The 26,426-nt window shown below is 39.9% G+C and overlaps 1 protein-coding gene across 1 annotated transcript; it reads left to right on the forward strand.

Annotated features, from left to right (window-relative positions):
* The first annotated feature begins 606 nt into the window (after nt 1-606).
* LOC108728640 (neuroligin-1) lies at nt 607-25,930 on the forward strand. Its single transcript, XM_018457336.1, has 8 exons — nt 607-887; nt 4,337-5,903; nt 14,202-14,348; nt 17,071-17,274; nt 17,985-18,196; nt 19,911-20,057; nt 20,749-21,173; nt 22,499-25,930. Exons 2-8 carry the CDS (start codon nt 5,090-5,092, stop codon nt 23,589-23,591), a joined length of 3,042 nt encoding a protein of 1,013 aa, XP_018312838.1. The 5' UTR covers nt 607-887; nt 4,337-5,089; the 3' UTR covers nt 23,592-25,930.
* The last annotated feature ends 496 nt before the right edge of the window (nt 25,931-26,426 follow it).

The following is a 26,426-nucleotide window of genomic DNA, read 5'->3' on the forward strand; positions in this document are numbered from 1 at the left end:
AGCGGCGGCCGGAGAAAAGATGCTGCGCATACCCGAGGAAGAAGCAGGATAGAAGGCTTCCGATGTGGGGGTGGCAGAAGCGGCGAGAGGGATGGTAGAAGAGGATAGAAATGTAGAGAAAGAGAGAGAGAGGGAGAGGAAAGCCGGAACGACCCGGGGGTTGCCGTGGTGCTATCGACCCGGCCGCTGGTCGGAATCAAACCAGGCGTCGGCGCCGTGACTGTCCCGGCTTCCTCGAGTGCCGGACCATCCTCCACCTCCACCACCATCACCGCCGCCGCCACCGCCACCACCATCGCCGCCACCACCATCACTACCATCAGCGGCGAGAGCAGCAGGCACCAGCACCGCCACCTCCGCGGAGGTCGCACGGCTGCTAGCCCTCAACGCGTTAGTAGTGCCCGGGATACAGTCGATCGCGCACACGAAGGGTGCGGGTCGTCCTGGGGGTTGATTGTTGGTACGGTTTTGGTTGGTTTCGGTGGTTCGGCAGTCTCGCTCTTGCATGCAGTCCACTCGCGACGGATCGTCGTCGCGTCGCGATTCAACAGCTGGCGAAAAAGTGCTTAAGCGGAGAGTATGTGAATCTAAATCGGCAATTATCTAGGCGCCCGCTTCAATCGCGGCTTGACGACGCTTCGAGCGATTTGGATGCGTAATCGGCATTGTTCTCAAGAGCGTAACGTCAACTCCGGACCCTTAACGTGATGCGAGCCACGTCGAATGGATCGAAGCGCTACGTGCTGGTGCGTGTGGTGCCGGAGCGATAGAATCGAAATTATTTGGACCAATACGGAAGTTATCTGACCGAGAATACCTGAGTGAATTTCATTATGCACTATGTGATACGAGGAGACGACACTAGATAAGGAGTTGGATGTTTTTCGGTGCGTTCCTCACATTTTTTGGGATTATCCTGTAAATAATGCAATGTTCCTGCTCAATAATTCATAAGTTAAACGAATGTCATTATCTCACCCAGTAAAAACACGTATTCAATGTGAATAATTGAGTTGCTTTTGTAAACTTTATTTTTCTGGTTATTCAACGAATCTGAAACATATGGCATCGAAACATTATCGATGATAACTTCGAGATTTGAAGAAATCCGCGCATCGTTTTCGATCAATATGAGTTTGTCGCGTATACATATATTGTAGGGAAGAGTAAAATTATACCAACAATGGCAACTACGTCATAGACTTCCGTCAATTATTATCGCGAAAAAAACGTCATAAGTCTTAGTTTTTCCAGATTTTGTAGACTACTTTTTTGAAGATTGAATATTCAGGATTATTAAATATATATTAATTGAATGCCATATTAAATATTATTTACAGAAAATGTAAATAATTAATATTTAGAAAAATTTACATTTACTAGAACACGTACATTTATTTTATGCGATTCTTAATACATTCTTGTTATTTTAATTATTTTACTCAATTTTTTTACAGATAATGATTACAGCCTTTGAATTTAAGCATATAATTTTATTACAGAATGCGAATAAGTATCAGTTATAATTAAGATAAAGTTAAAATATAAATGCACTCACTCACTCAAAAAAACCGAGGCACTATAACGTTACAATAGTGCGTTTTTTTATGGATGATTATAAATACTGAACAGGATTTTTTATCACACGTAATAATTAATACATGAAATACTATTTGAATATTTTAATCATTTCTAATTTAGTTATTGGATAAAATATTTTTTATCATATGTAAAGACTTTGTAGTAATTTGATGATAGATCTAACAACCAAATTGTATTTTAAAGTAGTGCATTTTTTAAATACATCTCCATTGTTAGAAATCAGTTTTTTCATTGAAGTGTTTGAATTCTCTTATTTCTTTCTTTTTCTATTTTCATAATGTATATTTAAATTCCGGCCATGTTTCGCATGTCAGGTAAAATTATTATAAAGATAGAGTATGATAGAAACGAATTGAGAGAGGGAATGATTATGAAGCTAAGCTTCAATTTCGAAGATTGGGGGTTCGTAATTTTGTAAAATGGATCACCATCAATTCTCTTTGACTCATCCATTTCTTGCAGGATGCGCTCTCGTTGATCCGTGCAAAAATGTCACGCCGGCACTCGCGCAATTTCCGCGATAATATATCGGCGTTTTTCGCTAAGGATCCGTTCTTCCTTTCACGTTACCGTTGCTGCCTCAATAATTTCTCGTAGATTCTTCTCGTGGGTCTGGAAACTTCGAACTTATCTCCCCCGTCGGTGAATTATTAATCGTCCGGTCATCCCCTCCCTTCTTCCTGCTGCAATTAGCGCGGACTTCGGAATTTAATTTCGCTCGCCAGACCAGATTGTCGCGCTTATATGATTCAGCTTTGGCATCTCGTTTTTGCTTGTTCGCTTGAATGGCGCGAAATCGAAGCGTAATCCAATGATAGTTTGCTCCTCTTTTTGAACTTGCAAGGTTGCGTCGACATCGCGCAGCTCTGTCGAAAAACCCTTGGGGAATCCGATCTGCAAAGTACTTAGGAGACAAGTCAGACTAACTTGAGAATCGGGAATACTTGCTTCAAACTATAGCACGTTCCCTCCGAATGAAAGGAGCGCGAGAAAAAAAATTCGTATTTGCTGTAAATGTAAACGTGTGAGTTATCACGTTAAGAAAACATTAAATTAATCAAATTTTGTATAACATTTAAATTATGGATATAATATTGTATATAATTAGCATTTGAACTTTTACATAAATAGACATTTATGTAGCGCGCCATTTATATTTCAGCGAACTTTGCTTTCATAATTCTAAAGTTTCTTTCACAGATAGATCCGAATAACACACTAATAAATGACACGGGAAATATTATGGCAGTTATGATTTATATTAATCTCTTTGATGGACGATTTTTGTATTTCTTTAAATATTTCTTTAAATATTTCTTTAAATGAATGAAAAATTAAATGGATAAAAAATACTGAAATATTAAATAAGATGCTTAATTTTAATTTTTGGTACGCATTTATGTCCTCTTTATGTATTTCATAAGTATAATAACACTTATTTGTCATTGTCACAAGAAAGTAGATGGTATACTTCTTACTTCGGCACGTTTATCAGAAGTTTCAAAAAGTAAAAGTAGCAAGTGCAAGAAAAGTCTGCGTTTATATGACTTGACTTAACAATTGCACGCTCGACGACATACGGAAACTACTTACGTCGCTTTCGCCACATAGGTGGACCTTCGCAGCTCACTATTTCGCTTGGCGTTTGAAAAAAGGCAGGCGTAACTGAAGCTTCGTGATAATTTAAGCGCAGGCTGCTTTCTCTCTCCGAACAAGGGGGAGAGGAGTTGAAACGTTTCTAAAGCTATAGTGTCAAATACACCGAGGGCCAGGGATAGAGTACAGTTTACCTCAAGTTGGAAATTGGAAATTCTCGCATAGCCACAGTTGAATGCTATCGGATTTCGCGTTATTCGAGCAGTTTGAGCAACTCATTCGAATCAAACTACATCGTCATTGCAATTAATTAGATTTTGTCGGGCGACTAGCCGTGCGATTCGATTTTTCACAACTGGATTCCGCCGTAATGTATATTAATTACTGATTTAACGAACGTAAATTTCAAGTCCAGCGTCGCTGAATTCCCGAAAATTCGATCCGAAGGGTCGATGCATACATCTGCATATTAATACTCAATCGGAACGGTCAAATTTGTACTATTACCACAATGGGGTCAGTTTTCACCGCAATAATATATGGAAATATATATTATCCTAGATTGGAGAACAAAATATCTACTTCATTTCTCGTTATTTTATAACAAACAGAAAAAGCAGAGCAGCTTTCGAAATTATGTAGCGTTACTAGCAAAAATCAATAAACTAAAATTCGAATATTCCATTTATTTAGATGCGGATTTATTTACTGGAGAAATACACACGCCCAAAACAAGTATATTTTTAGAACAATCGATAAAATAAAGAATAAATGGTTATAGAAAATGTAGAGGATAAAGAATGTTCGAAATTTGCTGAACTGATGGAGGATTAGGACAGGGGTGCGAAAAGGACGTCGTTGAGGGTATACATGCTTCACGCACGATCGTCCCCTCGAAAGTATATCGAGCATACATTTTTCCAGTTCACTGGGCAGACAGTAGCAATTTACGCGCCATTACTCGGGTACGAGGAACAGCTGTCTGCTTTCGTAAAATTTTGAATTGTACATGCGAGGGAGGTCTTTCCGAAGTTTATAAATTTATACTTATGCGACTGTCATCGAGTTAATTAAATTTAACGTGAAATTAATTTTCAGAGAAACCACGTAACGAAGCGTCCTTTACATGTTGTTGCAGCGTGTTGAGGACGCGAGATGAAAGCAGGTGGTTTCCGGCGAGACCAACAAACAGAAACTCGAGGATCGAAGAATCGTCGTCGAATGATTCTCCTTTCCCGAAAGGATTCGTAGTACATGCGACGAGAACGTTGAGGATTCCGCGCGAGTCGGCGAGGGCGGTGCATCGAACCATCGTACTCTGGGCGCCGATGATTCCATCAGGATCATTCACTGCCGACGATTCGAGCTCGTCGATCGTCACCGAAGCGTCGACGATCAGTCGCCAGATTGGCAGCTCAGCGTCAACGCGGGCAACGTATGCACTTGAGAATGGAAGTGAGAGTTTGCTCGGAGCCAATCAGCAGCAGAAGCAGCAGCAGCAGCAGCAGCAGCGCGATAGTAGTACCGAGTCGCTATTCTGAATTCGAAACGGCGGACGAGGAGCGTAAACCGCTTGGAGGGTGCGGGATTGGAGGGGGCGGCAAGCCGTACCGGAAGCTGTGGGAGTGGGTGGACGGTAGCGACGGGATAAGGGTGGTGGTGGCGGCGGCGGCGGCAGTGCGGAAAGGGGTACAGGAGGGTAAGCGCAAAAAATTGCCAGCGGCAGCGGCGGCGAGGACGGAGGGCCGAAGGACAGGCAAGAAGGCGGCGACGGCGGTGAACGGGAAAGGAAAGCGGAAATCGGAAGCGGAAGAAGAAAGGGGTCGTCCATCGGCAGGAGGGCCCCACAGATGCGGGGCCCGCAGGGGCCAGTCCGCGGCGGCGTGACGCGATGCGGACGTCCTCCTCCTCTTTGCCGAGGAAGAGGAAGAGGAAAGACCTCTCGCCTCCCGACACCGTCCTTCTCACCGGCGACTGGCGACCGTCAGTTAAACATGTCTTTCGACAGCACTGTCTTCCGCAGCTCGATATTATCGTATCGTATCGAACGCGGCATGATATTCTTCACCGGGGACAGGATGTTTGCTCGACGTGTCATGAGGTTCCTGGGAAGCTGTGGAATCGCCAAACAAACGGGATTTCCGGTGAACGATGCTGTGAACGAAGTAAGCGGAAAGGAGGCAAATGCGACAAGGGTAGTGACGACGAAGAAAATAAACAAGAAAGACGACGACGAAGTGCGAAGGATATCGCGAGTAAGGGGACTCTTCGAAGAGTCCCATCCGATGGCGGTATCGCGAAAAGCGTCTTCCTGCTGGCGCTTCTCTGCGCCCAGTGCTGCCTGGCAGGTACCGAAGCTCTGGCCGGCACTCAAAAGTATTGTACCAGAACAATTAAGACGCGATACGGTACTTTGCGCGGCATTGAAGCTAGATCGTCGACGGCCGTCGAAACTTATTACGGCGTGCCGTACGCGACGCCGCCGCTCGGCGCGTTGCGTTACATGCCACCGGTTACCCCGACACCCTGGCGCGGTATCAAGTTCGCCGATACCATGCCGCCGGCCTGCCCCCAGCGGCCACCGGTACTGGACGAGAGCTTGCCGCGACAGAGACAGGCCTACCTCAAGAGGCTGGTGCCAGTACTGGCCAACCAGAGCGAAGACTGCTTGTATTTGAACCTCTATGTGCCCAAAGCTCCTCACGGTAAGTCGGACGTTATCCTAAAGAATGTTCGTACTGCCTAATCAGCAAGAAACATCTTGAAACATTCCAGTAACATTGCAGCAACGTTACAATGTTGCTGGAATGTTTCAAGATGTTTTTTATTTACTGAGTGAAGGAAAAATGTTGCTTGAATATAGAATGACTGCATTCAGCAGAGAAAGTAGTTTTGCAACTATTGTTGTAAAATTCTTCAACATGGTTGGTTTTTGTTTTTGATTCCTTATGGCTTTAAATGTATAAACCAATCATATTGAAGAATTTTACAACAGTTGCAAAACTGTTTTCTCTGCTGAACGCAGCCAATATGTTAAAGCACTTTGTTGGTAATGGTTGTTTTAGAAAGGATTCTATTTTTTGATAAATTAATTTTACTATAAATGTAATTTTTATTTATATTATACGTGTATATATTTAGGATACTTTTTATATATTATACATTACTTTTTTTAAATATTCTATATTTATATATATATATATCTAATATAAAAATTCACATAGAAATATTTAAGCACTGAAATATATTTTGATCGAAAAAATTGAATTTCTCTTATTTAATTAGATTTATTCTCATCGGTTTATTTTAAATTGTAAGTACTTTTTTAATACATATATATTATAGGAGTAATAATTGGATAAAATAATAATACGATTTATAAAATTATATTGTTGCTCTCGAATATTCTTTGTGCTTTCTAGAAAATGAACTTTTTTTATAATTTTTTAAAAGATATGAAACAATTCTCAACAATTTTATGATAAAAAAATTCTGTAAATTAAGGATTAAAGAAACGATTGTGAAAATGTTTCCGTCAACACTGCAGTACATTTTCTTTTTTAGAAAATAATGTTAAAAAAGCTTGTAACAATATTTCAGATATCTATGTTCCATAGGACTTGTATCTTCTGTTTGTTTGAGATAGAAACACTGGTATTCTAAATCCTAAACAAAATTCTCGTGAAAAATACGTGAAAATACGTAAAGCTCTTGCGATGCACTGTTTGGAAAATCTTGTTCCGTGCACCATACGGTCCATTGTCGAATACAAAATTCGCCACGGAAACATAAGCTGAACTTTTCGGAATGTATCTTACGACGTAAAAGTTTGGTGATATTTTCGCGGAGACTCTGTTTCGAAACACCGTCCAATTTTAGGTAGATTGCTCAACTTCGTCGAAAGCGTGTTGCCAACCACCAAGGGGGGAGGGGAGGGAGAGGCGTGCAATTTCATTTCGTGATAATCTGATTATCGGAGCATTCGGGAATGCAGCATCGGTGCATTACGACACGTGACAATGACATCGCGCGCGTATAATTCTGCGCGACAAGTAGATACATATGTAGGTATGCATGCGCGCGCTGGCTCGCCAACTTTTTTCTTCGTCAGACGAATACGGGCCTGTTAGATATTCACAGAGTTTCGCAAATGATGTTCCGCTTCCGTTGAAATTACGTTTAGCCGATTCCGACGAGCGTTCTATTTACAGTGCGATCTGCTCTTCCTCTCTCGCTGGACATGAAACTACACGTATTGTACACGACGACGGTAATTCGACAGAAAGTCCAAACAACGAGGTGTAATGAGCTCTCATGAAAGTAGAATTATCCATCTAGAAATTATTATCTTTTTTTCGTCTGTATTACATCACAAAGAACCTTGTAAGTGCTATCGCTCACATTTGGAATTTGGATGAACTTTTCTGCGCTGAGAGAGACGTGTTGACCTTAATTGCTTGCTTAAGCTTCTTGCTCGTGAAAAATACAGAGAGTTGAGAGAAGGAGTCCTTTAAATTTATCCAACAGTATAAGGTTATCTCATGAATGATCCATGTGCGATATTACGCGATATCACTGATTAGCGTATATCTTTCATCCCTCTTTCTCATCCCATCCTTTTTGATTATTCATGCATCTAGTACAGTTGAAATATGAAATGCAAAGAGAACGCAAGAAGATTATAGCGACTGTGAGCAATAATTTCACCGACCATGATTTCTGGCAGATTGTTAGAGCCAAAGACACAGAGCATGAACGATGCAATCCATGTGTACAATTGTCGACAAAAATGAAAGAAATAAAACGCGAAGAATAACTAACTAGTCTCTGTCTCTTTCTATTCAACGGTGTAATTTTGTTAGAAAGAGAGGGAAATTGGCTATTTTCACGCTTCTCTTCTCTTTCATTTTTATTGATCACACGTCAGATATTCTATTTAGATACGGATGGCGTGGTCCATGCTCTATACCTTTGGTTAGAGCTAATTTCAATGCGGAGTACAGTCAAAGGGGTGGAAGGCGGTAGGGAGATAGAGAAAAAGAAATATCGTACTCCGCGCAGCCGAGAGCTGAGAGCTCGATGCGGCGACTTTATAGTGGTCGCGATTTCGCGTGGCTGTCGCGATGCTAGTCTTCTTCGCAAGAAAACTCTTCTACTCCTCCACACTCCTACCTTTTTACCCCTTTCCCCTACCATCGCTTCCTTGCAGCTTTTAGTGTGGGGATTGGGGATAGAGCGGGAACGGGTGTCTGTAACAAAAGAGCGGATCGATCGCTCGCGGAGACGCTTTTCTGATTGCGAATACAGCGAGAGACTTTCAGATGAAGTGTAAACGCGAACCAATATACGGATCACAGATATGGAGATCAACAGAACGGGACTGCATCCCGCGATAAATTTTCAGATAGGGATCGGCGGGATTTGTTGAATTCTGTAATATTCCCGGTTGTGTGTATAAAGGTCTGACCTGGTTCGATTCTCTTGAACAGTTTGGCTTTGCTGCGCTTTAAGATAAATATGTCTATTTCAATTTTGGATAAGAGAGCACGGAGATATCACGTATACCAAAGAAAATTTCTTTCTCGGAGAAAGAATTTGTTCGCCATATATTAATAAGAGGGATATAAATCTTTATGAAAAATAAATTCTTCCGCTCGAGATAACGCGAATGCAGGATTAATTAAAAGCATTAACAGCTTCGTAAGGTGCGATCAGTCGGAGATAGAGCACGTATGAGAGACGTTGTGAATCTCGCGATACGCGATCCACTGTGCGCTATCCACTTGTGAATTTTCCATTTTTTCTTTGTTTTATGGGATCTCTCGCAGGAAGGCCGCTATTATGCTGTCGAATAAAAAGCCGTAACTACCCGACGTTTCAGTCGGATTAAAAAGAACGAGCCGTCGTTGCTTCCTTTGCTATCGCGTTGAATCCTCTTGTTACTTTTTCCAGAGCGCTTTTTCTCTTGCTTGTCTCTCACTGACAACGCATGGGGGTGTGCAGCAGCAGCAGCACCATCACCATCACTATCATCTCTACTCGCGCGTAAGCAGCTTAGTTTTCGATCTTTCATCTCTGGATATCGTCGCAGAAAATTCAGACGAGAGTTTGAATTCCTTCGCTGTGGCGCACCCGTGTTATTGAAACGCGACTGTAATATCTTTGCGGAATTTAAATGCGAGAGAGAAAGAGAGAGCCGTTTCTCAATCTCGATTGCACAATGTGGTGCTTACGATTAGGAGTTAACAACGTTACTTTAATTCTGCCCGAACTCGTGCAGAAATAAATGAAGAAACCGATGATTTTCTAGTTTGAAGTTTTCAATTTTGATCTCGCATTTATATTAAAAATTCTTTTCCGATACGATATTATAATAAAAGTATAATCCGAAACAGCTGGAATAGAAGCTTCACGTTAGATAGAATATGGAATCATACGAAGTTACGAGTAATACGTAGATTGCGCAAGGAGGAATGCGTGATATATCATATACCAAGGGGAATCCGTGCTTATTTTAGCGGTATTGCATTTATTCGACAGATTGAGAGCTCTTTCGTCTTGGATCATCGTCGCGAAATTACTTTTATCCTACATCTGTTATTATGCAACGGCGACGACGATGGCTCGTAACTCTGGACGATGCTTCATTCTGAGAATGCTTATGATATCATTCATGGATATGACAGCAAACTGAAAATAACTATAATCTGCGATTAATTTAAACGCGTGATTATAAGTTTTATTTATTTAATAATATGAGAATTATATTTAATTATGATATAACAATTATGGTATAACAATAGTTATAATAACAACAAGACACACCTAGAGAAAGGTTTCTTCGATTCAAAGAAATGTTTCTTTGCTCTATACGATTAAAAAATTATTTTCAAATCAAAGAAATGACGTTCAAATCAAAGAAATTTTTTCTTTAACTGTATAGCAAAGAAACATTTCTTTGAATCGAAGAAACCTTCCTCTGAGTGCATTATCCATGGATATATTATGAATTGAAAATAATCTGCGATTAATTTAAATAATTTCGTCGTAGGTTTTATATATCAAATATATAAGAATTTTATTTAATATAATTATGATGTAAAAAAGATATTATCTGTGAATATGTCACGAACAGAAAAGTACCTATAATCTGCGATTAATTTAAATTTATGTGATAATAAGTTTTACTTATTTAATGTAAGATTATTTAATATAATATTTTATATTACGGTATGAAAAATAAAATTGTTACAGACGCTAAATATGTTGTTTAAGTACATACTGACTTTTTATATTTCGTGATAATCAACAGTATGCTTTGTTATATTCACAGCGTATAATATATAAAAACAAGCAGCGAATGTTTTTCTTTTATCATTTAATAATTTTTCTTTTTATGTAATTTTCATTGTAAAATATTCTTGAATGTGCGATATTTTCTTCTTTATATTGTTAAATTTAACTACGCTTTGCATATACCGATCATCTTTCATTCAGCCGCTTGCAAGCGAACGTTATTCTTTGTGACGCGATAACTCGCGGAAAAATTTGATATAGGTAGATTTAATACAATACTCTACGGCGATGTACTTCGACACAGACATAGACACAGACACAGAGAAACACTCCGAGTGTCGGTGAATGTGAAGATCACGTGAAAATAATATTCGGGACACAGGGACGAGCGGGGGCGTTCGCTCGCGAATTCATTCGGCTGTCGTTTCCCCGATCGAGCAGCGAGCATCCCCCGGCTTTGTGCGTATTGGCGTGCCTCGCGTGAGGAATTCGTCGCTGTGAAGAAGAATGAAAGAATAAAGCGCACTTTTATCGGGGAAATGATGAGAAACCAGGGTGTCTCGGCAGCACAATGGCGAGGCCGATGCTGCATACGAGAAGAAATGAAGCGGGCCGAAGGGATCCGAGATATTGAAAGGACAAGATAAAGCGAAAGGAGCTCCTTGAGTAGAACGGAAAACAGAGAGAAAGAGGGAGAGAGAGAGAGAGGACTATGTAAAGGAATGCAAGTGTAAGGATGCGTTGCATCCTCAATTCCGTAGTGCATTGCAGTCGATTATTTGATTCACGTGAGAGAACCTGCAAGCACCGCGGGAGTGAGGTAGCTTCGTATCGGATCGACGTTCTTCTTGTCTGGCCGTTGCGACATTAATCTAGAGAGAGGATACGATAATGAAGAGGACTTCGACAAGCACCGACATATATGCGCGTTAGAATCGATTCTTTAATCTGTTCGCACTTAAGACCGTGGTCAAAAATCGATCGTTATCTGTAGTGGTTGTACAATGAACGTAATCTGGAGGAACTGATGGAAACTTTAATTAACTGTCTAACTTTACCAAGGTTTTTAACCATGCGCATTTAAACTGTCTAGGGAAAAAAAGACTGTAGGAAACTATTTATTTAAGTAAGTCCGATTCCGAAGATTCTTTCAATTTTTACAGATTTTCTATAAAATTATAGTTAAGAAAATGACAGGAAATTAACTAAAACAAAATCTAGAATATTTTTGTTTCATGTCATCTGGCGTATGTAATATGTACATAGAACTGAATTAAAGGAGATATACTCTTTGACAAAAAAGTTATGCACAGGTCTAGACAAAAAGAAAGGCTGTTATTTCGGAAACAGTGACAGATACGACAAAATGCCACAGAACTATTTCGATTTCTCTCGACGAGACCTATTAGAGGGGTTCTACGTGTCGAAACTGTATCTATCATCGTTAACGAGAAAACTCCCAACGTTTAGATCTGTGCGTAACTTTTTTTGTCAGAGTGTATATAACATATATATAACCTTTATATCTTTTAGTGTACAAGAACATGTTGGAATGCTTTAAAATTGCTTCACGATAACGACTTCGTGATCTCTCGTTAAGATTTTGAGATAACGACCTTTTCGCATTAAGAACTTTGGTACCTGATATATGTCGGGTTGTTCAAAAAGCTTCCTCATTTCCGAATCTCTACTAACTTGCTTATGAATTTATTGGTCCCTCGTATCTATCCCTTTCTCCTTTTCCCAACATGTTACATAATCACGTTACACGCTGAGTTGGAACGTAATGTGTAGAAGCTCGGGCACTATACATAGGTATACTTCGTAGGTACGTACCAGAATTTCACCCATAGCTCGTGATAGAAGATTATACTCTTGCTACAATCGTTCTAAAAAAAATATAAAAAATGAAAAGCAAACACTTTTTCTTAAAAGTTTTATCAATATACAAACAAGAGTGTAAAATACTTTAACTGATGTATGAACATTAACAAGTTTAGCAAAATATTTAGCTGTAGGAAATAATCTTCTTGAATATAGCAAGTGGAAAATATTATTCTTAAATTGATCTAATTGTGAGAAATCTACAGAGAATTAGATTATAAAATTTTAACTGAGAATTGTATTACTAAAATTAATTAATTAATATATAGTGACACGACTGGAAATAGAATTGAATTATTTCTATTTTCCAGTTATTCCTAAATATATTAAGAGAGCAGCGATAGAAGACCCATAATAACCTAGTAAATAATTAAACTTATAGCAAATATATCTTCTTTAGTACTTTTCATTTATAAAAAAGAATCTATAATTTATGAATTTCCAAGCACGACAAAAATGAGTCGATACTGAGAAAGCAATAAAAGTACCGAGTCGCTCGTAAACGTTTTGAAATATGATCGCAAACAGGCGGCTGGGTAGGAACAAGTTTTCACGGCTCCCAATGAAAAAATACGCACAACGAAATCACGGAAGATGTCTCGTTCGCCTACTCGTTCACCTACTTAACTATCTGTCGTCTAGCGTGCGCTATCAGGATCGCAACAGGTGTCTCACCTTGCCATCACTTAACTCGGCATGATAGTTCGTTCCAGGGATGATTATATTTCGATCGCCGTTGCGCATTACATGGAATTTGACGTCGCGATTGATAGAGACAGCTGCATTACCCTGCTAAGAGGGAGTAAAATGCAGATTTTATGGAAAGTCTCCCTTCAAGATTTACGTATAAATCGACATCTTTCACTCAAGTAGCTAAACGCCTAATAATTTACAATATTTGAATCGTTTAAAATCGCACTTGCCAAACTAACATGTTTTTATATGTAAAATATATTTTTATATTGAAAATCGTAAGTTAAATATTTAATTGCTTATTAATTTAAAAAATATACGTAATATGTGTATTAAAATATAATTAAAAATATGTTAATTATAAAGATTTATTGTTATAATTATTACAAATATGAATGTAAATATTCCACATTTATGTGATTGAAGTTTGAAACATTCATGGAGCGAAAATCAAAAGTATATATATATATATATTTATATTTTAATGATCAGTGATGGATAATATTTACATTGATATTCTTTTTATAAACACTGTCTGTATTTAATTGTTAAATACATTTGTACAATTTTTTTGTGAAACATTAAATGCGATATTTAGTTGATGAAGTTCAAGATTATGTAATGTTATCATGGATTCATAACGCATATTTTATAAATCACGGGCTATTAGCTCATATAAGCTCACGTGATTTTAGTCACGAGATTTTATGGAAATCTAAAGCCGCTCTTAGCCAGTTATTTCGACACTTTTATCTGGCCACACCAATTTGTAGAAGGTACTTAACCGTGTTTATATCACTCATTATATTACAATAGGATTAGTTCTGTATACATACCTGTATGATCTCATATTGATAAGAGAATGTATTAAGATCGGAGAAGAGATTGCAATTTTCTAAAAAGAATTGTAATTTCAGTAAAATAAAATATTTATCATCGAGAATAATTAAGGAGATTACAAACATTCAATCAATGTCTTGCTTGATACGATTACTGTGTAATGATACAAATACATTTTGATAATGTGATATGAGTATTCTTGTCTATATATTTGTCTCTGTATTTCTATTACATATATATGTACTTTGTGTTTGCAGAGAGATGTGGTAGAATGTTCTCTAATGTTGCAGGTAGTATCGCGGACTCGCTACCGGCTCTCCTCCTTATTCATGGCGATTCATATTCGTGGGGCACCGGAAATTCATTTGACGGAACTGCCCTGGCTGCTCACGGACGCCTTATTGTCGTCTCTATCAATTTTCGTCTTGGTGTGCTTGGTAAGCTCTGCAATACTTGTTCATTGAAACAGACCGTTCCTTTTTGCCACGCCCGCATCGTATCGGAAAGTGGGACACGCTTTGCAAGCGTTTGCGATTATTTTATAAATTTTATTTGACTACGTTCGCGTATGTCATAATTGTTTGCGGGAAGATGAAGCAGAGCATCTTTTAAAGAAATATTGCTCGTTTCTTTGTCTCAAAATAAAAAAAAAAAACTAAAGAAATTTTCTCTTATTCTCCTCATTCGTTATAATTTATTTTTGTGCCAGCGATAATATTTAACAATAGAATAAAATATTTTTGAACTGACGTGTTTCGTTATAAAGTATCGTACAATCGTAACAATTATTTTTTCAGGTAATGAGCGTTTATCGGTGACTGACAATTGGACATATTGATCAATACCCAATAAATGTGCGCATTCTCTGCTAAGAAATTATTATTTCGAACATAATACGATAATCAGGCATTTGCATTACTATTTTGTGCGCAAGAACTGATAGAAAGTTTCCGCGTTATAAAGTGCGCCGAGTTTGCCACGCTTTGTTTATTACACAGCCCGACTAGCTCTTTTGTTCTTTCGACAGAGTTAAAGGAATGATCTCATTATTCGTGGCAGCTAGGAGGAAAAGTTTGTCGAGATCTTACCAGATTACTTTCTTCGCAGTTATATATGGAAATTCTTCTCTCCGGAGGTTGTTATTTCTACGATAGTTGTAACTCTTTAAAAACACAACGTCAAACTTAAATATAGGAAACAGGAGTTACAAGAAATGCAGAATGAGTTTTCGTGCGCACGAGAGAAAGAAAGAGAGAAAGAGGGGGGAGGGGGTCACATATACGTGTGCCAAAATTAAAAACGCGCGGGAACAAAGGGGGAAGAAACAAAGGGAGTTTAATGGGGACGAAGAAGGGGACACGTAAGGCTAAAGGTGTTTTCATGCGAATGGATTTTCGCGCTCGTTTGTTGTACATACGAGATCGGCTTTTCAGCATCTGCTAAATATTATACGCACAATTTAAACTGGAGCACGGTAAGAATGGCTGTGAGGTGTAATCGATATTCGTTCAGCGTGAGGAGTTGGAACGGATATCGTCTCGCCGGTGAATTTACGTTGTTCCCGGATAAAGCTAATTTTTTATTTAGTTAATTCGTAAAATATGGATTTTATCTGGGCATCCGAGTCTCTCTTCACGATGCTGGCAGCCTCTGCAATTTTGTGTTAATTAAAAATGTATTATACCTCCGTATGCGCGTTTCCACAGTTTTCATATCACGTTTTATTATCGTGGGAATGCACCACCCACAATGGCGTAATCTGTATTTATTTTTTTGCACTATTTGCAGCTGCGATATTTAGAGGTACGAGTGCATCTAATCGCGGATAAAGCGATAAACAACGTATTATTCGGAAGGTATGCAAGCGTGTTTACAACACCGTATCCTCCATTCATGAAAGAAGTCCGGGGGCAATCAGTGGAACAATTTTCGATATCGATACGCCGTATTTTCACCATACCGGGGCTGGTTTCGCGCTTCTCTTTGTCGGTAGCCTGCAGTTCCGTATGCGTTTTGTTCATCGTTGAAGCGAAACAATGCCTGCGGCGTTATCCAATACCGCATGGCCAACCGATTCGATTTTCTTCCGTCTTTTTTCTTGTTATTCCACTTATTACTCGTGCTTTTTCACTGTTTCGCACCATTTACGGGTTTCACGCCACTTATGACATAAATAAATTTCCGATCGAACCATCATGTTAAATAATATTAAATATATCTTCTATCGTATATAGTGTAACGTATTGCAAATTGCTGTATTCTCTGTAGAACAAATAAAAAACTCGATGGGCAAAAGTAAAACTGGACAATTATAAGGATTAAAAACATTTGCGTATTTTATGCAAAAAAAATCTGTTTTGTATGAATAATAGCAAAAACATTCATTCCGTATTATTCGAGTCATTACTCTATGATATTTTTCTGACGCTAAATACTAGCATAATTAGAATTTGGTACCAATACAGTGAGTAGATATGTGAATGTGATTAAAAGGCGCGCGCGAATCGGATTGAAATGGAAAACTCACCTTGCAGGCAGATAGCGAAGCAAAGTGACAAGCCCGTCGGTAGCAAATTGAAGCGGGCGGAATTGAGTACCGACGAGCAAATATTTAATTTTAATCCGGTTTATTCTCCGTGTACAGCTCGCCGCTACAATAGCTGTACGTCTGTATATACTCACGTGTGTGAATATATCCCGACTTTCGTCTTCGCAACGATAACTAACTTATAATTAATTAACTTAGACAATCCTTTCTGTTCAAGCAGATACTAAAAGTGAGCGTACCCGAGTTTAGCGAAAGTTTGTGATTAACATAACAGAGTTTTCATCGCCGAGGTTTGCGCGTAAGTAGGACGATGGGAAGTGTAGGAAGAAGCCTCCTCGAAACAGGGAGGAGGCAACCGGAAATGTTTGAATGGATCTTCCAACCAAAGTTCTCTCTTTCTCGGCGACTTTTCCACTTTTCGTTCTCCGAAATAACAAGAGTATACGTTACGATGTTTCGCGGGATATTCTGCTTGTATTCTTCGTAGAAACTCTTGAGAATTAGCGGCGTCAAATGTTTGAACATCTTCGTCGCTCCGTTCGGCCGGGCGTAGATAAGCCGGTTTCCTAATTCGTGTAAACTTCAGTTTCCTAATTCGTTGAAAACTACAGGCTTCCTGAAAACCGGTTCGAAAGGGAGCGCGCAGGGCAATTATGGATTGATGGATCTGGTGGCGGGGCTTCATTGGCTGCGCGAGAACCTCGGGGCTTTCGGTGGCGATCCTGAGCGACTGGCGTTGCTGGGCCACGGCACCGGGGCGGCTCTCGCCAATTTTTTAGCCGTCTCTCCTATGGCGAAAGGTAAGGAGTTTAATTGTTTCGTGGCTTGTGCGGCCGATCGGTTGCGCACGCTGCAGTTGTCAGTCAACTCGGGTTGGTTAACGTCCTGTCGGTTGTATTTACCGCTGACGCGGTATATCCATTTTGTATAGAAAAACGAGCTGCTAGCGTACGCCATGAATTTGTTTACGTTACTTTTTTTTTACAACATCCGCACGGTACGTTTTATTTATTTATTGGTTCAGAGAGATACGGTTTTTAATAATTTGTATTTATTATTTATTTTATGTCACGTTTCTAAGAAAAAATTGGAAATTCTTTTTCGCTTATTCGTATGATAAATGAAATTGAGTATATTAATTAAACTGCAGTTCTGTTGTAAATTATAGTTGCTTACAAAGGAAATTGATTTAATCACGTTTAACGCTGATTGATGTCGATATAACCGTCTATAAAGAGAGACATACTAATTGAAGCTGATTTATCGATCTCATAAATATAATTGTGTCTAAGTTCTATTCTCCAATAAGAAGAAAGGGCTTAAATAACATTTAAATGGGAGAAGCTTTTATATACAGTAAAATAATAAGAGACTAGTTTCCTGTTTGCGAAATATTGGATTTTCAAATAATAAAACATCAATGTACATATTACTGTCTGTATAATAATTAAAAATTTATCGAACATTCCTCGCATTTTATTAACTATGTTGCAATTAGCGAGAGTTTTCAACGAATATTTTAGAGCTGAAGCGGTACAGCGAGATCCGCTGGCGGTGAAGCGTCGCGTCGCCGAGAAGATCAAATGTCCCGGTGACGTCGAGGTTGACGATATCGCACCGTGCCTTCGTTTAAAGAGCGTGGAGGAGCTACTGACGGTGCAGCTGGATCCGCCAAGATTTACTTCCGGATTTGCACCCTTCGTCGATGGGACTGTTCTGCCACCGACAGTCAATCAGGTGAGACGATTCGATCCGATAATCGATAATCTCGAGACTGGAGAACAGTAACGCGCGCCGTTTCCACTTGCTTTACGATCTGTTCTGCCTGATTGCTTCGGTTTTACTATGCTGTTAACCGTAATACGCCGTTAATTAATCTTAATTGCAGTTTAATCAATCCTGTTTGTCCGTTTCTCAATTTATAATTTAGGAGAGAGAGAGAAAGAGAGAGAGAGAGAGAGAGAGAGAGAGAGAGAGAGAGAGAATATTGTTATTTAGTAGATGGATTACGTTCCCTAAAGCGTTTACATTGACAGTTTAAGATGTAAAACTTAAGCTTTAAGCCATACTCGGAGAAAATGTTTGGTTGAATGAACTGGAATTCTGGTGGAAAATGAACGGTCTAGAATTCTGGTCTTAGATTTATTAGAATTCTAACTGAAATAACCAACATTCATAATTTCCTTGGTTAAATCTACTTCTAGTAGATTTAACCAAGAATCTCTAGTCGATTTAGTCAGAAATCTGGTACTTAACCAGTATTCTGAATTATTCATTTTTCAGAATTCTCGTTAATTCAACTAAATATTTTTCTCAGCCTAAAAAATTGACCAATCATAGTCAATTATCCTTCTCACATTCAACTGTGATTAGTCAACTTTTTATGATTTAAGGCGCTTAAGTTTTATGCTTTAAAATCTCATTGTAGACGCCGCTTTAGGTATAAAACATCATTACATAAGGTAAACATTACATGCAATTGCTATTAAAAAAACACATTAGATGCATATATAATAATAGAGAAAATATTCGATCTCTTTCTCTTTTGATACGTCTAGATATACTCACATCCAAAGAGAGAGAAACAGAGACGAAGAGATTCGTTTTAAGCCGAGAATAAAGTTGGCGAAAATTACTATGAATATATATTGGTACTTTTTAGCGGTTTTTGTAAATGACACGCTAATATGTTATTTGAACGTTTTTAGGACGTCCGGCGCAGTCTTTCGACTCAGAGTCGCTTTTGACGTTAGCTATTTTTCATAAAATTTGCATTTACATCCTCTATCTTTCTCGCAGAGTATATACGCGTGTTGTTCCGCGTCCGCCGTTTAAACGTTGAAAAATCCACCGCGATGTAAATAAATATAACGGCGGGTGTTAAATAAACATGGATCGCGACAGGCGTTTCATCCACGTGATTACAGAATTCGCGAACGTTGTAATTGCATGCGGATATTAGTTCAATGTCGACGTATTGATTTTGCGCAAGAGCGAACGAGACGATAAGGTAAACGATGAATCTGCTAATTGAAAGAGCGGCCGACTGACGGATGACGGATCCGAAAATCGTAATAGCTACTTCGTATATGCTCCATTAACTCATTCGTTGATAGTGTCTGGTTGCTCGAGCTCATCGCGATATCGCGACATTAAATGCGAAATCGGGAGAGATGAACGTACATGTAGGTATCGCAACCACGATTTATTACAAAGCAGTCAAGCCTCTCCTTGTCGTCTCCGCTTTAAAACGTACGGCTAAGTCAATTTATGTGACGTTAAATAGAAATTACTAGCTGTAAGTGATAGAGGGATGTACCTAAGTGATAGAGATTTATTTAACAACGATATGGAGAAAGCGAGAGCGAATAGAGAAGATTGAGAATTAAAGTGAACCTTATTGATGTGCGCGTTACTATACTAAACATGAAAAAGAAGATCCCTTGTTCAGAATTTCCAGCCTACTGCCTCTTCTTCGGGACTAATGCCGATCATGCCCGGGCCCGGTGCTGAATTTGCGGACTTCGGCAACCGTGATTTACTTTTTGGTTTGACATCCGATGAAGCTTGGGTGAATCTCACCGAGGAAGATTTACAGGTAAGTGGGATTCGCAATCGTTACGCTCGTTCGGAAAAAAACGCGTAAAAGAAAATACAAAATACACTAATTACACAGTATCCTTTTTGTTTTGAATCTCTGGTTTTTCTTACAAACTTCTCGGTTTTCAAATTACAGTTCCATATTTTCGTGATATCTTTGTTAGAAGAATAAAAAGCTTCGAACTTTTTAATCTGTTTTTCTCCGTTGCTATTATTGGTCATACTTTTATTTTTGTATCGATTTTATCAAGAAATTTATATTAGAGCGGAAGTAATTCCTTGATTAATGACCGGACACTTCACGCATAATATGTAATTGACATCGATTGGATATAGTTCGACAAATTGACGAGCTGCACATGATTGCATCGCAAGTCTGTGCTCGCCAATCGTTCCGGATATTATTGACTCTCCGATGGTCACGGTCACTGGATATCGCACTATGATAGCATGCTCTTGTTTTACGATCGTGATCAAATTAATAATCCATACATAGAAATATCAGGAAATATCATTCGATTATTTGTAAGATCTTTCGGCGATTATCCATGAATGATTGACAGTACAAAGCTGGTATCGGGAGATTATCACAATAAATTGTGATAAATTCATAACGCAAAGAAGCATAATATTCATGTGTGCGCTTCTTCCGTGTCGGAAAAACGGACGAAATTCTTATCGGTTCGCAGAACGGCTTGAACGAGACGAGGAGGGATCGTATATTGCGCACTTACGTCCGGAACACCTACCGGTACCATTTGCATGAAATCTATTCGACTCTTCGGAACGAGTATACCGATTGGGAGCGTGGCGAGCAGAGTCCCGTGGCGATCTGCGAGGGTCTCTTATCTCTCCTCGGAGACGGCCAAGTCGCCGCGCCGCTCCTCAGACTGGCCTTACTGCATTCGGCTTCGGAGGGACGTGGCTACTTCCTGCACTTCCAGCCGGGTGAACTGCCGAGCCAGAGAGGCGACGAGATACCATATCTCCTGGGTATACCTCTTCTTCGCGGCGAAGTCACGTCCGCGGTGCCCACCTTTGGCAACTACACCCCAGCCGACGAGAATCTGTCGAAACTACTTGTACACTACCTGGCTAACTTTGTGAGGCGTGGGTAAGTCCTTTGCGCTTCTCTTTCATTCTCCGCGTCTAGTGATGAAATTAATATCTAACCGCATCCATTAAGGATGAGGCAGTTTAAATAAAAATAAAAATATTAATAGATAGATAAAAATAAATAAATAGATAGATAGAAGTTTATTATAGCTGCGATCAAAATCTTATTACAAATGCTTTGAAACGTTTGATTGATCAATTAGAAGAAGAAACTTTTTAAATTGACCAATCAAAAAACGTTTTAAAGCATTTGTAGCATCACGTTGATTGCACTCTATGTTGTTCCAGTGCAAGCTTTCTAAGAACATGCAATAACGAATAATGGCATAAAGGAAAAATTTGAAAAGTAGAATAACGGAGAACATAAGAAAAGTGTATATAAAGAATAAAGTAGTATAAGACACAAAATAAAATAAAATAAAGTGAAAGAAAAAAAACATTAGTAGCGAAAGATAAGAAAACATAAAATTAGATAGAAGTACATTGCAGACTTTCTTTATTCTTTGATCTTAATCGACGAATTTAATTGACGAACATTTTCGAGAATATCGCGTACCGTTTAATTAACGCTCCGTTGATCGAAATATGCGATTAACATTAATCGGTGACACTACGACGTGAAATAACTGGCGTATAGGCATGAAAGGGTTAATCGGATAAGTGAGCCTCTCTCTCGTTAATTCACCCGGTTCAAAGTTCTTCAGAACTTAAGCATCGCATACACTTCGATTACTCTCCAAGAGGGGAGTCTGAAGGCTGGTAATGGTAGTAAGGGTAAAGTTACAGCTGCGAGAGGATTTTGGAGCCAAACTCCCGCAAAGGCCGTTAACGCGCTCAGCGAAAGCTCGCAATCTAGAGTAGACTTGTTAGTGGCAAAGACGCGAAGTGATTTTGGCATCTCTAATTGCGGATCGGCGGCTATCTGGATGATTACTCTGTCATCGACACGGCGGATTTTCACAATGGAATTCTGCCTGTGCACTGTGGTGAAATATTGCACAGAGCAGCGTGAGGTATTCGCTTCGGGGACCTCAATTTTAGCTTTTAATTTAGAAAAGTAACGTTTCAATTAATTTGCTGCAAATTGTAAAATTATAACGATATTTATATAATTATTTTAAATAAATCATGATATCACTACAATTAATTGTATAAAAAAAATTAACTGTATTGAATTTCATGTGGCACTTTTTGAAATTGATTTTTTTGAAAATTGAACATTCAACAAAATAGAAACGCAACGTAAAGCGCGAGAGAGAATATCAAGCCTCGCGACAGTTTCAATCCATTTGTCAAAGAGTCGCGGTTCACTCGTTGTTCTAGGGATCCAAATGGCGCGAGTCCTTTGTCCTCGGGATTGGAAAACGGCCTGGCGACGAGTCCGCCGTTCTGGGACTCGTACGATTCCATAAATCAGCTGTACTTGGAGGCCGCTCATAGCCCGGAGATGCGTTCGCACTACAGAGGCCACAAGATGTCCCTCTGGCTGAATCTGCTGCCGCAGCTGCATCGGCCGGGCTACGAGCTCAATATGCGGCACCATCATCTCGCGGAGAACCCCGGCCTCTACGAGGGCCCGGTGCGTCCTCAAAGCACGGCCGTGCCTCTACCAGCACCTCCGTTACCAATGCCATCGCCCACGGAACCCTCCTCGATACTGACTGTGCTATCGACTACGGAATGCACTCCGAATGCGACTGTCGCGACGACCATCACGCCTACCACTTCGCGAACATTGCAGATCTCGAATCTAGGTCCGGGCCCTAACAACCTTCTGCGCAAACTTGCGTCTAGTCATTATCAGAGCTATACCACGGCTCTTACAGTCACCATCGCAGTGGGTGTATTCTTGCTGCTTCTCAACATCCTAATCTTCGCGGGGATATACCATCAGCGCGACCGGAACACAACCAGTGGCAGTCTGTCGGGCACTTTTAGCAATAAGAAGAAGGAGGAGTTCCTAGAGGCTGGTTGCTCCGGCATGGATACTTCGGGTAAACAGCGACTACCGTCTTCCATGAGCATGATAGACTCGCCATCGTCGATACTGCCACCGCACAAGGCGAAGCTCGTGCAGGAGCTCGAGTTGCAGTTGCAGGAGTTTCAGTGCTCACCGCCGCCTGGCGGTGGTAAACGGATCCTGGAACCGCCATCCTACAGTAAGAGTCCGTGCATTCAGCGGACCCGCACGCCGTCGCCTTGTGTAGACGCCACCATCGCCCAGATGGATGATGTCAACAACATCAGCGGCCTTCACCACGACAGCGAGGACGATAACGAGGAGCTGCCGGAACCACCGCCCCCGCCCAAGGCCCCGGCACCAAACGTCGGTCTCACATGCCCTGGGATTCTGCGGCAACCCGGGACACCTGGTAGCGCGAAGAAGCGCGTGCAAATTCAAGAGATCTCCGTGTGATAGAGTGCGGGATCTCGGTCTCTCGAGATCTTTGATGTTGGAGGGTGTGGTTCGCTGTGAACGAAGTGCGACGAGAGGACAGCATTAATAGAGATCAAGTGTATTGGCGAGGGACGCCTTTGAATTCTGATTATTATCGGGAATCTTCCCAAAGCGCGAGAGTCACGCTCTTCTAAGTCATTGTCGAAGTGAATTTCGTTCCTCATAATCTCGTGAGATTATTACTTCCTTGTATTCCGTTTGAGGATAAATAGCATATTCTCGCGCTCACGTGTTCATTGAGTTCGATTAACTTGTGCGAGATGAAAGCGCGATCACTTTGGCGTAAACGTTCGGCGGCCGTGTTAATATAAATTCTCTTCTCAAAACTGTTCTTGTTCTTAGAACTTATTACGGACTGTTAAGTACTACAGAAACGCGTTCAAGCTTACAATCCTTGTTGTTCGAATGATTCTTGTCAGAAATGAATGCCATGTACGTAGCGTTGCGCGATTGAAGAAAGTGAAACATAATTTTTACTTGCTCCGAATGGAGTTGTACAGTGCCGTGTGTGTGCCCACGTACAAGTCAGCGTTGATAGTGTGTTTTATTTCGAGGGGTTTTGTACCGAGTCTTTCGGTTGGTAATCCACATCGTGTAACACAATTTGGTGAACGCGCAAACGGGCACGCAAACACATAAGAGAACATACAGGAGGTTCGTAATGGTCCCTTTGTATCCGAGACGTGAATCTTCGTCCGTCCATTAGGGACGGCAACGTCTGGCGCTTGAAATTCACGGATCGGCCGACCCTTAGTTCATTGACTCTTCAGTCGGGTTCGGCGATCATTGCGGCGCAGGTGTCGCGTAAACGGGGGATTGACGTAATCTCAGGAATAAAATGAATACAAAAGATATCTCGCCACAAGCATACACGATGTCCGTCATGGTGCTCGGGCTGATTCAGGCCCGAAATCTTGCCATAACACTAAATGGAATTAATTGAGGAATTGGTAGTCTTGGGCTTCAACTTTTAGGTTCATAAGATGACGAGAATGACTAGCTACTGACATGTATGTTCGTGCGAGAGAGTGTGCGTGAGACGTAGACGAGAAGAATGAAGGGATGAAAAGGAAAGGGTAAAAAGAAGAGAGGATGTGGGGAAATAATGGAGAAAGGAAAACTCTGTGCTGGCTTTCGTTAGCGTAATTGGGCGTGTGTGTGCAGCCTTGTGCAAGGAATTAGAACATATTTGACACAAGATAGGGTTATATGGTTTAATGGCAACGGGGAGTACTTAAGAGGATACAGGTGACTCTCCGGTACTTGTTTCAAAAATTGCCGTTGTATAACGTGAAATTGCATTTGCGAAAAGAATTCAATATGCGAAGTTTCAGCATTCCATTGAGACGACACCGTTATACACTCGAGACATTTTTACGATGTATACATTTGTCAAGAAGTATTGTGATACAAGTTTTCTTCGACTTTAATATCCCGAAGGTAGGGGGAGGGATAAAGTTGCGTTGTTTCCGAAAGTTATAAATTTGCTATAACTTTTTGATGACTGCTATAAAAGGAAAGTGTTTAAGTAAAAATTTCTACTTTCGACCAATTGGAAACTGGTCCATGTATAAGCGCTCTGAACTATTCGTAGTATGTCAACTTGAGTTCACATTCGGTTAAAGCTAATCTATTGTTACGCTTTCATTACTCTTACTTAAATTTTTATTTGTTTTCATTTATTCACAGACATCTTCTCTTTCAATGATTTAAAAATTATTATTCATTTTCGGCCCCTTGATAGTAATAACAAAATTTAAGACAAGTTTAAATTTGTCGTTGAGAGTCACCTGTATATTGTAAGTTTTCGTGCAATATTGGAAATATGGTAGTTGGAGGGCGAAAAGTATTCGGGTCCATCTTAATTTTTATGTTTTTCTTTGGGGTGCTTAGACGTATCGATCGACCACTAATACACGATTAGTATTTTGAGTCTGATCGAATATGTTCAGTACTATTGATAAGAGTTATTTATTACAACAATCATTAAAATTGTTTATTATAAAATGGTCTAAGAGAATATATATCAAAATGTATATTTAGCTTGTCTTTATGGAAGATTAGCTTGAAAGGGCGTTTAGGATCAAAATTTACCAAGTCTCAAGTCTATGAAATATACTTTAAGGATGGCATTAGATATTGTTGCAAAATTTCCCGAAGAAATTGTTATCGAAGTATAAGTCGGACATTTTGTATGTAAAATAAAATATATACGAATTCTTCGGAGGCCAGGCAAGTTTTGATCTTGGTTCGTTTCGTCAATGGAACCCATAACGCTCTTCGGCGAAATGTAATTTGAAAAGTGGCAAGAATTGAATCTTGAATTGATAATCCTAGGAAACAAGTCCGTCGCAAAAGTATCAGAGTACAGAGACGGATAAGCGCTGTCGTCGTAAGCACCCCTATGACCGTAAGACTTTTCGAGTAAATGAGGGAGAAAGAAACCGCGCGAGGGGCCACCGTAAGTAACTTAAACTCCTAATTAATCTAGTCACGGAGAAACTTGTCATAATTGATTCGATTGCGCACTCGCGTGTGTTATCGTCTACTGGCAGGATGTTGATGATGTTAAGGTATATCATCAAAGATGGGGATGAAGAGAATATCGCGCTATGTAAAATCGGGGAGCTGTTCGATCGATTCGCGAAACGTTGGGATAATAAACAGTTGTTCGTTGATTTTGAATACGAATTTGGATTGTCAAGTTAGCTTCATTTGCATCGTAACTAAGGGGACTTCATGTCGTTTGTGCGGCTAAAATTGAACCTTGTGAGAACTCTTCACTGTCACCGT

Source organism: Mycetomoellerius zeteki, unplaced genomic scaffold (assembly GCF_001594055.1).
Source record: "Mycetomoellerius zeteki isolate Tzet28-1 unplaced genomic scaffold, Tzet1.0 scaffold62, whole genome shotgun sequence".
NCBI classification, from domain to species: Eukaryota; Metazoa; Arthropoda; class Insecta; order Hymenoptera; family Formicidae; genus Mycetomoellerius; species Mycetomoellerius zeteki.

What these genes read in the sequence shown, in the direction of transcription:
- LOC108728640 (XM_018457336.1), top strand. Translation starts at nt 5,090, where the DNA reads ATGCGGACGTCCTCCTCCTCTTTGCCGAGGAAGAGGAAGAGGAAAGAC. An exon ending in TTTTCGTCTTGGTGTGCTTG is followed by an intron (nt 14,349 to 17,070) that starts GTAAGCTCTGCA and finishes TGAAAACTACAG; the next exon opens with GCTTCCTGAAAACCGGTTCG. An exon ending in GCTAACTTTGTGAGGCGTGG is followed by an intron (nt 21,174 to 22,498) that starts GTAAGTCCTTTG and finishes TCGTTGTTCTAG; the next exon opens with GGATCCAAATGGCGCGAGTC.